The sequence below is a fragment of the Motacilla alba genome, chromosome 1A, assembly GCF_015832195.1.
Source record: "Motacilla alba alba isolate MOTALB_02 chromosome 1A, Motacilla_alba_V1.0_pri, whole genome shotgun sequence".
Classification (NCBI taxonomy): Eukaryota; Metazoa; Chordata; class Aves; order Passeriformes; family Motacillidae; genus Motacilla; species Motacilla alba.
In genome coordinates this window covers 64,032,495-64,047,192 of record NC_052031.1, presented here as the reverse complement: position 1 = coordinate 64,047,192, position 14,698 = coordinate 64,032,495, and the positions used below count along the sequence as shown (strand labels likewise).

Genomic DNA, 14,698 nt, shown 5'->3' with positions numbered 1-14,698 from the left:
CCTGGCCTCACCAGCCCCTGCTCATCTTTCCGGAGCCATTGCGATTGCAGCAGAACAGCCGTGGAATGGTGCGAGCTTTAGAGAAAACACAAACAAACAAACAAACAAACGCAAAAAAACCCCAACAAAACAACACATTCAGTTGTTGCGGCGAGGCGGGGGAGCGCCCGGAGCCTCCTGGGAAATGTAGTTCGCTCGGTTGGCCAGGCGAGGACCAATGGCCGCGCCGCTCCTCTGCTGGACCTGCTGGGAGTTGTAGTTTTTTTCCGTCCCCGTAAGGGAGGCGGCCAATGGCAGTGGGGCCGAACAAGACTATACTTCCCAGCGTGCACCGCTTTGCCGGCGCTGCCTCTCCCCTCATCTGTAAACAAACATGGCGGCGGGCGATGGCGGCGGCCGCGGGCGGCCCTGAGGTTCTATGAGCGCCGGTGTCTGCCGGGGCTGCGGGTGGGCGAGTGGCTCCGCCTGCTCCTCGTGCAGGGGTTGCGGCGAGGCGGATCGGGGCTGGCGGCACACATGGATGACAGCAAGGTAAGGGCCTGCGGGGCCCGCCCGGCAGCTGGAGCCGAGGGCAGCCCGTGAGGCTCTTGGTGCCGGGAGCCTTCTGAAATCTGCTCTTGACGAGCTCTGCTTGCCGCAGCTGATAGGAAGGAAGGCTTGGCCCCTTAGTTCTTGCTTGCAGCGCTTCGCTGCTGCTTCTGGCGTTTCCTTAAACCTCCAGGCATGGGCCAAAGGCTGGGTGCCAGCAGTGGTGCGGTGCCGTGGCTCATGCTCCCAGCAGCAGCCTGCATTGGTTCGGTAAATAGCGCAAATGGTGAGGTACGGGGGCAGCAGCGTGGGTTGCAGCCTTGCACTGGGTGCTGCAGCTTGGATTCTTCCAGCATTGGAGGAATCTCATGAGAGCAGCACGGCGGCATCCCTGAAGGTGTGGGCTTCCAGCTGAGTGGAGCCGAACATGCGAAGGTGCCCCAGAAATAGATCTTCCTGCGCCCCAGGAGCGGATCTTCCTGCGCCCCAGGAACGGATCTTCTTGTGCCCCAGGAACGGATCTTCCTGTGCCCCAGGAATGGATCTTCCTGCCGCTTGTAGGGTGCCCCTGCAGCAGGGATCGCGGCCGTGCCTGCTCTCTGCAGCGCTGGGCAGCGCAGACTCCCAGCTGAGGCTGCGTGTTTCAGCTCCCCGGAGTGCTGCTTACGGGTTATCCAGGAGGCACCACTGGAGTTTTACTGGAACAAAATTACACAGCCTATGAAGATCTGCTTTAATTCAAAGGGGGGAAAAAAATGCTTGACACGATTTCTTGTGGAATAAAGAAATTTAGAAGCGATCAGTAATTTGGCAGTCCACAACCCTCAGAATGGATTGTAAGGCTGTGAAAGGTTTATGGTGATCTGCTATTTTAACATGTATACTATTTTATTAAGGCCTTGTCTGAAAGCTGTGAAGGAGGTTGGGAGAAATCTGCATCACTGATGTCTCACAAGTCTGGGAACTGTATAAAAGTTTGTGCAATTTGGGCAGTAGCTTAGAAGATCCAGAAGATTTAGTTCTGGAGGCATATATAGTTCATGAGCATTATCTGATTTTTATTTCTTTTTGTGTTCTTTTCTGCCTGACTTAGGCTCCTTCTATTACCCAACTTCCACATTTTCATTTAAAAATAATTTTTGGTCTACCATTGTGTCATGTGGGGTTGGGATAGTATGCCTTTTTTTTCCCCCTGAAACATTTTTTGACACATTTAAATAAATAAATAAAATAAATCTATTTACCCAGTCAGAAACTAAAATCTTTGGTCTTTTTTTTTTTTTTTTTAATTGATTTTGAATTGAATAGGAAAAAACAACAGAGTGGAATATACATTCTTCTTGCTATCTTCACTCCCAAGTACAATTTTTATCGCTCATGAAGCTGCAGGTCACTTTGAGGGTTTGGTGACTCCGTTCAAGAGATGCCATTTCCCTTAGGAGGGCTCTTCCCATTGCAGGTTGCTGTGTCAGGATGAGGCAAGCACTATTGATACCTCATTTTACAGCCACTGTGGTTACACCGGAGTCAGCATGTCCTTGAAACCTCCTAAAAATTCCACTGAGTCATGCTTTCCTCCTTGCTGAGGGGCTTGGCCTGTGAAGGGACTTTCCCTGCAAAAACTCCATCAACTAAATTGTGTTGGTAGTGTAGTGACCATTCTATAACTGCCTGCAGCCAAGTTCAGTGTTTGCCTTCATCTGTGTGACACAAAGAATTTAGGACTGAGCTGCAGGCTGCAAAGTTTTCCCTAATTCATAGTGCACTTTAATTTAGCCTTGTCTGGTTTAAGAGGGCATTAGAAGAATGGTTCTTGTCAACACATTCCTCAAAACTGGAAGGAAACAGCAAGAAATAAAGGGAGAGGTAGAATATCTTAACATCAGATCTAGAAAAATTTCATGTTTCGTTTCAGAAGGATGTTCTTAAAATATTCACACACACAAAAAAGCCCAACAGACAAACAAACCAACCAAACAAAACCCCAAACAAACAAAAAACCCCGAAGAACCCCCACCCAAAATATGACCTCCTTTTCTTCTATAGAGCTGCTTTTAACCTAGGGGTTATTCAGGTACTGGCCTCGCTTGTCGCTGTGATTTGAGCTATTGGGTGCAGAAGGGAAAGAATTCAGTGATGTAGCTGTTACTTGCAATTAATTCATGTTAAAGCATCAGTTGTCCATCTCTGAAGTCTTTGGACAGAGGAAAAAGGAGAGGCTCTGTTAAGGTGGCTTCAGCCTTTATAGATGAAATTTCTTGGTTAGTTTACAAGACTCCATGTAACATATTATGCATTTGTTATCTGCATTGAGAAGCAGAGAATAGGGACTAGGGTAAGAACTTGATAACTTGATAAGAACTTGATAACTTTTAATGTTGGCTAATAAAGCCAACATTAAAATACAGTTTTGTACGGCTAACTGCAATCTTTTGTATTAATTACAGAGTTTTTTATAGGGGACACTGACAAGACTTACTTTGGTAATTAACTTTTCAGTTTACAGCTAGAAATGAGAAACAAAAGTTTGTAGTGTCACTTTTGTTATTCCAGTGAAAGTAAAAACAAGCAAACAACCAGACCACCACCAAAAAACGTTGGTATTGCTGTCTTTTATTGTAAATATTCTTGTCTTGCACAGAAAATATATTATATTACTATATTTGTGGATCCAGCAGCTGTTGAGGTCCTGCTCTGGTGTTCATGCAGCTTTCCTTTCGGAGGGAGCACATGGTGTTCCAGCAGGGGAATGCTCTCAGCAGAGGGCTACACCCAAGGAGCTGGCTTGCTTTCCACACAGCCTGGCTGTGAGACATCAAATACTCAGCCCTTTGTGGTCCTGAGTCATAATTATGGGGATGCAGGTGTCCCTTGGAGGGAGTGTTGGAGCAAGCCAGGTGTGAAATCTTGTGTTTCAAATACAGAGCTTGAGAGGTGTTTGGCCATGAGCTGTCTTGTAGCCTCTGACGCTCATGCTGGGGCTGCTGGGGATCAGGGAGAGAGAGATCTCCCAGCAGTCCTGGAGTCAGCTCTAGGTAATGCTCTGAATGCTACAGCAGGGACACAGCTACTGTGGAGATGACCTCAGTTGCTAAGGAGGTGGGCTGCTGTCTTTTCATCCTTCAGGGCTTTTTCAGAGTGTGCAGGTTCTCGATGTGCTGGAGAAGTCTTCCACCCAGGATCATGTCTGTGAGAAACGATGCCTCATGTTCTAGAATTTTAAAAGTTTTATTGAATCGTAACAAGGGAGTGAATAAGGAAAAAGGGAGGGTGCTGGGTGCTTAGCTGCAGCCAGAGGCACACCACCCACACCCCTGACAACCCTGCCTATGCTGTTGGTAAGCCAGCCCTCCCCACACTTATACATCTGTCACTCCTCTGACCCAGCTCCTCCTTCCTCCCACCTCTTGGAGTGTGCAGTCCTTCATGCTTCAACCTTCCCCATGGCTGGAGATCAACTTTCAACATTACAGAACTTACATATATATACATATATATAAAACCAGGTCTTAGCAAAACTTATTCCATCCTTGTAACATATATTCATCATTTATGAGAACTAACATCCCACTATCCATTTATTATTACAATGTCCAAACATAAAGCATTCTCATTACTGCTTGCTTGGAAATGTAAAACCTTGGTTATAGTTTAATAGGAGCAATTTCAAATCATTAAATGTTTTAAAAAGCTCTTGCTCAGCATTGCTCAGATGACACGTCTGCTCATATTTGCAAGGAGTGATTAAAATGGAGGAGATTAAAGCCTCTAAAGCAGCTCGAACAGTTTTATTTCATTGTTACAGTGGGCTGGGAGGATACACATGGTGGAGTTAGCTGACCATCCCTGAGCCCGAGTTCTAACAGAGACAGGTTTAGAAAAGTGCCTGGTTTCTGTTAGTGTGAACTGAGAGAATGTGTAGGGCACAGTGGTGGACATAATTCCCGTGTGAGGCTGTAAGTCCTTCCTTGGGGAAGAGCAGGGCTGTCACCTGTGTAATGGCAAGGTGGCATCTGAGTGACTGCTGCCCTGAACCGTAGCACTTACCCATCTGGGTGCCTGCATAACGCTTTATGAAAACTTGGCATTTATCCCTAGCTCATGCTTTTCTAAAACAGATGTTGCAGCAAAGACTGACGGTATTCTTTATGCCTCTGTGCTGAACATGGCATTCTTAAGACATGAAGCACTTTGTGTGGTGAGAGTTTCAGGATTAATTTCTGTTGACACATCTGCTTAAGACTTAGATTGTGTTTGCTCACTAAATAGTATCTTGCATTTTTGGATCATTATCGGATGCATTTTGTCTGCCAGTGAAAGTGAAAGAATTGTGTTGGGCATATAAAATGTCATGAAATGGAGGAATAACAAGCATGCTCTCTAGCTGGGTTTTGTACTGCTACTTTGAATTGGAAGATCAGAAAACTTCATCTTTATTAGGAGACTTGTGACTGGCTTCATTTGCTTTCTGATTTTGTAAAAATGCTTGCAAGTGGGAATAGATTCTTCCCCCCTCTACTGTAACACAGCCCTTAGGTTTTATTGCTTACTAATCATTTTATAGTTTTATATAAATTCTGTAGATGATCACCAGTTCCATGCTGCATTAAGTTCTGCAAACTTGTATCTCCAGCTGCCAATGCAATGCAGAGTCTGCCTGAGATGGATCTCAAGTACTGCTTGGTGGAGCTGCTTGTTTATTGGCAAACGAACTCAAAGCTTCTGGGAGATGCTGACCTGGTCAATGTGATCAGCATTGCTGGTCAGTGGAGCTGAGCAGTGCCTGGGGTGCTGTTGCTTTAATCTGCTAAATTGATTCAAACTTGCAGATGTGCTTCTCAGGGTTGTGAGTGAGGAGCTGATACAGTGTAGCTGTATTATGTGTACATCTCCTTCCTGTGGAGGATCTCTCTGCTGTGCATTCTGGCAAGGATTTTGGAGAGATCTGCTGCATGCTTCTAATAAAAAAAAATCCAGAAATCTGAGGAATTTTCTCTAACAGGTCAAGTAATTGCAGCTATTTCCAATTCCAGGTCAAATAACTTTGTGCCTGAGCACTGATGGGAGGCAAGAATGAGGTTATGATCTAAGTAGGGTATTAAAAGGAAATTGTGGAGTCACAGAATAGGCTGAGTTGGAAGGGACCAATTGGGATCATCATGTCCAACTCCGGCCCTGTGCAGGACACCCCAAGAATCACACCATGTGCCTGAGAAAAGAGTCATGTTCTTCTATTTTCTGAAGTCTGAGTGAACTGAAATGGGAGCTTGTTCAGATCTCTAACTAATGCATGCCTTTATTAATATTTCTATGAAAATTTTTATGATTAATGTTGTTCTGAGTCTTGATTGCTTATGACTCCCTTAAAAACCCCCAAATCTCAACTGCTGAATGCTAATACGCATCTCTTTATAAACTGCAGAGGAATACAAAGGGACAAAAAATGTTTGCTTGGTCTGTTGCCATGTTCAACATCAACTATCACTTCTGCTTTGTCTTCTTTCTGTCACATCAGCATAGCAGCTGAGCAGGCAAACAGGACTACGAGCCAGGGAGATATGGTAATGGTGTGTGGGGGCAAAGGATTTCTCAGGCCTTTTTCCCCCAGCTGGGTTGCTTAAGGCTACAGTAGGAGCTTCTAAATATTGGTGAGGAAAAACTGACAAGGATGCAGGATTTGATTAAATTGCTTACCATTGCTGCCTTTGCAGGGTAGTGTGTAATTGTGTGGTGAACTCCAGGAGCCATGAAGACAGTATGAGTCTTTGGAGATGGTGTGAAGGCAGATTGTTAGGGTGTTAGTGCTTAGAGTCAAAAGGGGAGGAAGCTTTTCATTATCTCCATAGTCCTGGTGGTTGGAGCATTGGCAGGTAACCATGGTTGAATGGTTGAAGAGGCACAAGCCTTTTTCCTGCCCTAAGGGAGCTTGTGTGCAGGGCTGCTGCACTGGTAAAATATCTTGTAGGCAGAGCAATTGGCCCACCTACCTGTAGAAAGCTCTCTGGAGTGACCAAAGGGAAGGCAATTTATGGATAATGGTGGATCCAGGATGCTTTTGCCATGTGCTAAGCAGTCCTTAACTTGCTGATTGTGAGAAATGGTGTGGTGGGAACCATTCACCCACCTGAGGCTTTGGGGAGAGGGCATGGCTGTCGATGCTTCCGTGCAGGATTAGGAGTCAAGGTACTTTTTTGTTCACACAGCAGTGTGGCGTGTGCTGGGGCCCCAGCCTTGAGTGGCAGCTCACTCTAGTTCTAGAGGGTCAGAACCCAGAGTGGCCAGAGCTTTTTGAGAGAGCTGCAGTGTATGTCTCTACAAAACCTTATCTAGCTCTTGAATTCAAAGATTTACTTTGAACTGCCTTACATTAGCACAGAAAAAGGTGCTAGAAGTCTTTGAGAACTGAAGTACTTTGGCTGTAGTGTGTATAATGTAATATCCATTAATCTTCCAAGTGCAAGTAATATTAGAGAGCAAATTGTGAGTGCCTACAGCCCCACCTGGAAAGATTCTGTGTAGTTCTACCTTCTGCTGAGCTGGGACTGTGGATCACACCATCCACAGCCAGGAGAGTGTTTCCATGAGAGGACAGACCTTGTCTTGCCTGAAAGGGGACAGTCACTTTCCCTTCCTTAGAGCTCCTGCCCCCTGCCTTGGCCTCATCTGGTTAGTTTTATCTTACTTTGAACTGCATTAGATTTTTTTGAACTAGAAAATCTTAAGGGGAGCACCTTGATGAAGTAAAGAATTATTTAAACTGTATTCAGCAGTTCAAGTGTAAAAGAGCTTCATTTTTTTTTCCTTTGCTCTTCTGAATGTATTGTGTTTGTTTCATTATCATAGATGTCCATTAAGTACTTTCTGTTCTTTCATTTGCTTATGGTAGGCAGCTACTCCTGAATAAATCAGGAGGGACAATACAGAGAGGGTAGGATTATGTTGGCATGTGATTGTTGACTCACTTTCCAAAGAAAGAATAGGCTCAATTGTATGATCCTTTTTTTCCCTCTTCATTCTGGCACATCAATTCACTGTTATTGTTTTTATTGCAGCTTGCTAAGTTTGCAGAACAAGTGACTTCTTTGAATGTTAAAAATATTTTGTAGCTTTTCACAGTAAAAGTGTTTTTTTTTTTTTAATTATGAACTCTGATATTTTAAACACTGCCTATTAGAAAAAGTCTGTCTGTGTGCAGGATGGTGAAATACTAAGGCAGCAGTGAAATTCTAGTATGCAGGTGTGTATGTTAGGTGTATTTCTCCACACCCCCTCCAGTCAAACAGTGTGGTCAGAATGCAAATAAAGAGAAATCCTCACTTCAGAGGGAGCTGGGGTGTGTGGCTGATGTAATGTTTACTGGGTGATACTGCCCAATGACCAGGGAACTAATCTTCAGACCATATTTAAGATTTTCTTGTGCCATGCCCCTGTGTTAAGAATAAATATTTGAGTGGCGAAACACAGAGTAAACTGGTTTATTATTATTTTTTTATGTTTTTAAATTTTATTTGTAGCAGGAGGAGCTCTCAGACCTGTAAAAAAGGAGCTACCAAGAAGAGGGAAAAGTGATTGCAAAACCTGCATTCCATAGGGCAAGAAACTAGAGAATTACATTTCTTCAAGGGGGATCTACATTGGGAACAGGGAGAGTTCAGCACTGACAGGTTGTGTGAGGAGGTGTGAGGAGACTCACCAGGCTGTGCAGTAAGGTTTTGAAGGTGAATGTGGCCAGAGTGGTGATGTACTGCTGGAACAGAGGCAACAGAGATAGGACTTGGTGTGACTGAGTTCCCTGTTTAGTAAAATTCCTCAAGATTCCTTTGAAAGAAATCTAGCCCAAGGAAGCTCAGGTCACTAGTGAATAATTCTGATTTTAGAGTTGGCTGAAACTGCTGACTGCAGCAAAAAAGTTTTGCATTATATCGATAGAAACAAATATTTTTTTTCTAAATTGAAGTGTTAATCTCTATAATATAGTATTTCCAGACCTGCTAGAGCAGGGGCTGTTGGTGATATGAAAGCAATTTCACTACAAGCTGATTATGCCTCCTCAATAACCAGATACCCTCATAAATGCTTGAAGTAGTGTGTTCAGTTCTGGGCTCCCCAGTATGAGAGAGAAATAGAGGCACTGGAGAGAGTCCTGAAAGCTTCAGAGCTCAGCATTCTTATTTCCTCTGTTGCTCCAGAAAGTATATGCAAGATTTTATACTTGAGACTCCTAATAGTTACTGTCACATGGTTCCAGCATTACCTTTGCAGAACAGGATCTTTACTGTGCTCTTCCTTTCCAGGTGGTTGGAGGCAAGGTAAAGAAACCAGGCAAACGAGGTCGTAAACCAGCCAAAATAGACTTGAAGGCCAAACTTGAAAGAAGTCGTCAGAGTGCAAGAGAGTGCAGAGCCAGGAAGAAGCTGAGGTACCAGTACCTGGAGGAGCTGGTTTCAAGCAGAGAGCGAGCCATCTGTGCTCTCAGAGAAGAGCTTGAAATGGTAAGGAACCATCATTTAACCTAACCCTCGGTATTATCTGGGACCTGTCCTCATGAAAACTTGTTCTCGGGACTACAGTGACTGACAGTGGCATTTGGCTGGCCAGGAGGTATCAAAACATCAGATGCATCCAGCTGTTTGCCTGCTTTGGTGTGTAGAATACAAACTCATGTCACAAGTTATCTGCTGGTTCCGACCTGGAAGCAAGCAGAGGAAGTGCCATTACATTTGAGTCTGTTGTCTTTGAAATGTCTGATTTTGAAAAACCTTTGACAGAGGGAGATTGTGGGAAGAGGTGTTGAAATATCAAAGGGCAAGCATATATCCACAGAGTGCCATTGCTTCTCTGTTGAGGAGGTGGATTCTTGCAGCATGCTCTCTGTGTAGGTGGTTCTAGGATGTGTAAGATGGGGGTCTTGGCCAAATAAGCAGCATTAACCAAAGAGAGTGTTTCATCTGGAAATACAGACACAGTGATGTCATTGAAATGTCACCAGCGCTGAGGACGCTGCATTGACCTGACTTTAGGTTTGTTTGAATGGACAGGGCTAATCACTACAAGTCAGCAGGTTTAGGATCAGGTGAAAAGCCAGCCAACTGTCCACAGATTTTTTATGTGCTTCAGGGTTTGGCAGTGAAGGATTGAAGATGAGGGAAGTAGGAATAAGGCACACGTGCTTCCACTGTGCCTTGCGCAATTGGAAAGGACCTCTTAGTAGTCCATCAGCCCCAGAGTCATGTGAAATATTTGTTTTTAATAGGCCATGAACTGGAACGGTATTCTCGCATGCCAGCAGCCAGAAATTGCACAGAGTGTTCCATGTTGTTTAATAATTACAGTATTCGGTCTAGTGCTGCCTCTGAGCAGCAGTTTATTGCCTGAAAGAGGCTTTGCTGAGGCCAGGTATGCGGCCGAGGCCACGTGCTCAGCTCATTAGGGCTCGGCAGTTTCGTAAGAGGCTTCAGCTCGGTACATTCAGACCTTAAATGAATATACCGGAAGGTAAAGATTACAGCCCTGTTTTGTCTGCTAATGTGATCCTGGCAGTTTGCTAAGGCCTAATGTGTTTGCATGTTTCAGTACAAGCAGTGGTGCATGGCCATGGACCAAGGGAAAATCCCCTCGGAAATAAAAGCCCTGCTAACTGGAGAGGAGCAAGGCAAAGCACAGCAGAACTCAACCAAACTTGCCAAGGCTGCAAAGACAGAGGCAAACAGCAGCAATCCCTGTAAGTATCCAGCCTGTGATTAATTCCTGTTTTGTTACATCTTTTGTGGTGTGGGAGGATGGCTGTGGTGTAGGAAGAAACATAAGGATGTGCTTTTGGGCAGAAATAGTTGATTGAAGCAAAGAGCTTAGTGGGTGGTACAAAGACTCTGTGTAATGTTTACATGGACAACACAGAAATTCCACTATAGAGGAAGCTGGGCAATTATTTTAAAAGACTCTCTGTGTTTCACCAAAGCCTGTGGAGACCTGTGAAGACCTGAATTTCTTACAGCATTTTCTGGTTTTTTAATGCAAGCTAAATGAAGCACATTAAACATAATTGAACTTTAAAAACTTTACCAAGAAAACATTATTCTAGCTGCAAGCACTTCAAGAGAGAAATGCTGGACCTGGGATTTCCTATGGAGTCTTCTTTCTGACTCCTTTGTGCTTGTGCAGGGAATGGAGTAGGTTTCTTTTGGGAATTGGAAGGTGAGAAGACCATGTGATATAAACTCAAATTCCTGGGAGATATATGCAAAGGGAGAGAATTAAGGTGTAGCATGGGCAATTCTATATCTTACTTCTAATTTTGTAGTAGTTTGTGCTACAGGCTAAATAACACTTCACTGATTTTTTTTTTTTAAATAGGAGTTTCTAGCATTATGTTTTTAAGGATCAACATGAAAACCACTTTTTCAACTAAAGCAATCTTCCCCTCGTGCATCATTCTCAGGAGGCCGATGCAGAACCTTCCGCACTGCAGCAGAGGTGGCTTGGGAGCTGGCAGGAGGAAGAATGCTGTTCTGAAGAGTGGATGCATCCCCAGGTGCAAGGGAAAGGATCCCAGTCTGTTCTCTTCTCTTTGCTCCTCCCCACATGAGATTCTTTGATTATGGTGTTCCTAAGGCTTTGTGGGTGGGGCTTTTGGAGCAGCAGGTGTTGGTGTGAGTGGAGCCTTGTTCTTCCTTTCGCTACCCTGCCCTCCCCAAATACAGCTATGGCAGCTTTAGGGCATTCCCAGCACAAGAGTGGGGCTGCTTTTATACCAGAGCCCAGAATTAGGCTGGCTTTGTGTTTGGTGGTTATGTGGTTGTTAACTGTTGTGGGACTGTGGGAGGTTCTGTAAAAGAAAACCAAGAGAAGGATCTTGTAAGAGTTTTGCTAAAGCCAAAGCCAGTATTGTAGGTTGAGGAGAAGGAGCTGGATCAAAATGTTTCAGTAAGATTTATAGCAATGTCATTTGTAACCTGTTTGCAGGTGTTGCTCTTGTCATCCATCTTTAATGCAGCATGTCTTTCATGTTACTGGGATTCTTAAAGAGGTACTAGATACATTTCCTGCTTGTCCTGGTTTAGGGCAAATTTGGGAGGAAACTTCCAAACAGGTCCCTGTAGAAAGCAGATTCAAGCGACCCCTCCCCCAGCTGGTTCGGGGAAAGATTTCCTTGGAGAAAAGTGGAAAAAATCTGTTTATTTAACAAGCAAATTATTCACAAGTATAAAAAATTAATAATATTAAACAATAAAACCTCTTGTTGTTCTGAAGAGGTGGCAAATTCAGAAAGTCCTTTTCATGGGGTGTGGCTCGGCTCGCTCAGTCTCTTCTCCTCCTGCATTAGAAAATGCTCCATCCTGGACCCTGGTGGGCTACAGGTGTGAGCTCCTGGTGCTTTTCTGGATTTTCAGTCCAGAGCAGGGCCAGTGAGTTCCAAGAAAAAGAAATGCCACAGTGTGGGGAACTTCTCTGCCTCAGCTAGCTAAAGAAGCTGACTAAAGGCAAAGGAGAGCTCTGTCCTGCTGTCCATGCTGCAGACAACACAGTCTGTGAGAGACAACGCAGGGAAGCAAGTGCAGATTCTGCAAACCAACTGTGCACTTCTTCTCCTGCCCTTTGTTCTCAGAACCAGTCTTAAAGGTGCAGAACTTAATATCCAGCATAAACAGAACAGACTACAAGCATCATAAAGTCACCCTAGGGCACCACTTCTGCCCGTCCTTCTTCCAGCGGGTGCATTTTCCACCTGCTGTGCTCCTGGAAAGACAGTCAAGGTATGTCCCAGCAGCCTGCTTCCAGCAGGGGACCAGCTGCCATTCCCTCTCACCCACTGTGCCCTAATACCTTTCTATAGCTACCTACATTTTGGGCCCTAGTACCTCTCTGGACAGCAACTTAATGTGAATTCTGCTACGCTGTCCTGGTTTCCCAGCCAAAAACAATGCCAGGAACTGGTAGCAGGGAAAGCAAGTTGAATCAGTTTGGTTTTGTAGTAAGAAAGGTGATGGCAAAACTCTTGTGTGCTGATGACCAAGACATGTACTCATCCTAGTTACTGACAGATTACCTGCCACTTTCCTCAGACTGCTCTTTCTCTGGATATGCTTTTTGTATTCATATGATACAGTGTGGGGAGTGGAGCTCCTGGGATTTTCAGAGGGTGTTTGGCTTGCTTATTCTGTTTTGTTTATGACAGTGTCTTTCTCTGTATTTTATGAAATGCATGGAACATTTTTTAATCTTATATTTTCAGCATTGTTTCATAGAATAAATATGATAATGAATGACTTTGCTAGAGCGAGTGTTGTCTTTTTTATTGAACTAATTGGGTCTGTTTAGCATTTTGTCAGTTCAGGATGGGGTGAAAACACTGAAGATAATCAAGTACCATATTTCAGTGTACAGCACAATTGTTTTCAGAATTCCATTCCAAGCACCTATATATTGAACCATAACGCATGGTTTTAGGTTTGTTCTTTAGACCCTGCAACCAGGTACTCAGCAAGTGCTAAGAATGTTGCACAGACACTCAAGACTATTAAGAGAGGTTAAGTCACACTGAAATAGAGATGGGGAGGATGTGAGAGTTCATGTTGTGTTGTCCATGTCCTATCCTGCCCACCTCCATCCCCATCACCCACCCTCTCTATCTGAAGGTCTGCACTACAGTTTGTCCTGAAAGATAGCAATAAAGCCAGCCCATAAGTTTGGGGATTTTTGTTGATGTTGAATCCTTACCAGTTCATTTTTCTGGATTTTCTGGAGGAAGAAAAACCCTAGGCCAAATGTTCAGAACTATAGTCTTCCAACCTTGAGGTTGGACTTTATAACATGATCATACCGGAAGTGTAATGGATTGTTTTGGGTTAGAATTAGTCTTACACAGTCCACTTTCAGATGTAAACCATGTCTTGTAATTAGACACATATTTCAAATGTTATGCGGATGCTTAAGTGTCTTTCAGAATCAGGGATGTAGGAAACATGCAGAGCCGTTGTGATGTGTGACCAGAACACCTCTGCCTAGCACTCTGCAACGTGACAAACGCAGCTCTGATCTCGCCAGAAACACCCTGCTTGCTTTCTTCCCTCTTTTTTTCACATGCTGTGAGACCAAACAGGAAGCCTTTCAGCAGAAAGGTTTCTTTTCTGGAGGAAATGGAGAGTGGGAATTTCTCATTGTGGTGAGCAGCAGTTTCTTCTGTTCCTTGTCATGGTGGCTCCTGTTTCTTGGCTTAGTCAGCACTTGACATTACAAGGCTGTGTTTGGCAAGCCTGGGCCCAGCTCTGTGGCACAAATAGTGGTACCCATGTTCAGCCAGGTTTCTTGTGCTTCGTGCAGATGGACAGGAGGTCTGTTACTGCCTCCATCATCCTTGATCGTCTGCAAGCAAAAATCTGTCACATGTACTTACAGCTCTAACTGCAGCTTTTCCATCTGCACTAGATGCTGTAGTCCAAATGTAGGATTCCCAGCAGCAATCATTCATCAAATTTCTGTGGCTTCCATCATGTAGCAGGTCGTGCCGTGTTATACACTTTTTGGCCTTAGCTGGGTTTCTGGGAGTCCTTTATTTTGAAATTTGAAGTTTAGCAGTTCCCCTTGAAAACCAGCGAGTGTTTGTGGCTCATGCTTGTTTGCTGCTCTAATGCTCATACTCTTCATCCTTGTTGGGGTGGCTCCTAGGAGTGACACAGGCAAGTCCTCATGTCAGGAGTCTCATCTTGTTCCCTAAATAATGTAGGGTGGTATAGTCTTACCTGCTTTTTGTGTAGGCTGGGTACAGCCTTTCCCATGTTTCTCCTCCAGTGAGTGAGCACAGCTGGTTCTCTCTCACAAGTACTGAAGGAAGGAAATGAGCCTGGAAATGCCTCATTTTCCCACTTACCACGGAAATCTAATCTTCAGCCAGACTCATTTGGCAAGCTAAAGGTGGGTATCTCTTGGAAACTGTCCACAGTCTTAAAATATGCTGTCTGTACTATTTGGTGTTTACACCAACAGCAGAACTCCTGTTAGGGTTAAGGGTAGTAAGACTGAATTCAGTGGATGATGATGGACTAAGCACTGCACTAATCCTTTTGGGGAGTGTAAAGCAAGGATGGACTAGATAGTGGCAGCCTCATAAGAAAAATGTGCAGTGGGTCTTGCCTTTTTGTTCGCTGTATGTATGCCGCATGCACAGAATCCT

The 14,698-nt window shown here is 44.3% G+C and overlaps 1 protein-coding gene across 2 annotated transcripts; it reads left to right on the top strand.

Annotated features, from left to right (window-relative positions):
• Nucleotides 1-331: 331 nt before the first annotated feature.
• CREBL2 (cAMP responsive element binding protein like 2) lies at nt 332-12,802 on the top strand. Of its 2 annotated transcripts, none has more exons than XM_038154623.1 (4): nt 332-531; nt 8,823-9,020; nt 10,102-10,249; nt 10,882-12,802. In XM_038154623.1, coding segments are annotated over exons 1-4 (363 nt in total). In that variant the 5' UTR covers nt 332-516; the 3' UTR covers nt 10,884-12,802. The 2 variants fall into 2 exon arrangements, with proteins under 2 accessions (XP_038010551.1, XP_038010550.1); XM_038154622.1 differs by having other exon boundaries at nt 385-531; nt 10,967-12,802.
• The last annotated feature ends 1,896 nt before the right edge of the window (nt 12,803-14,698 follow it).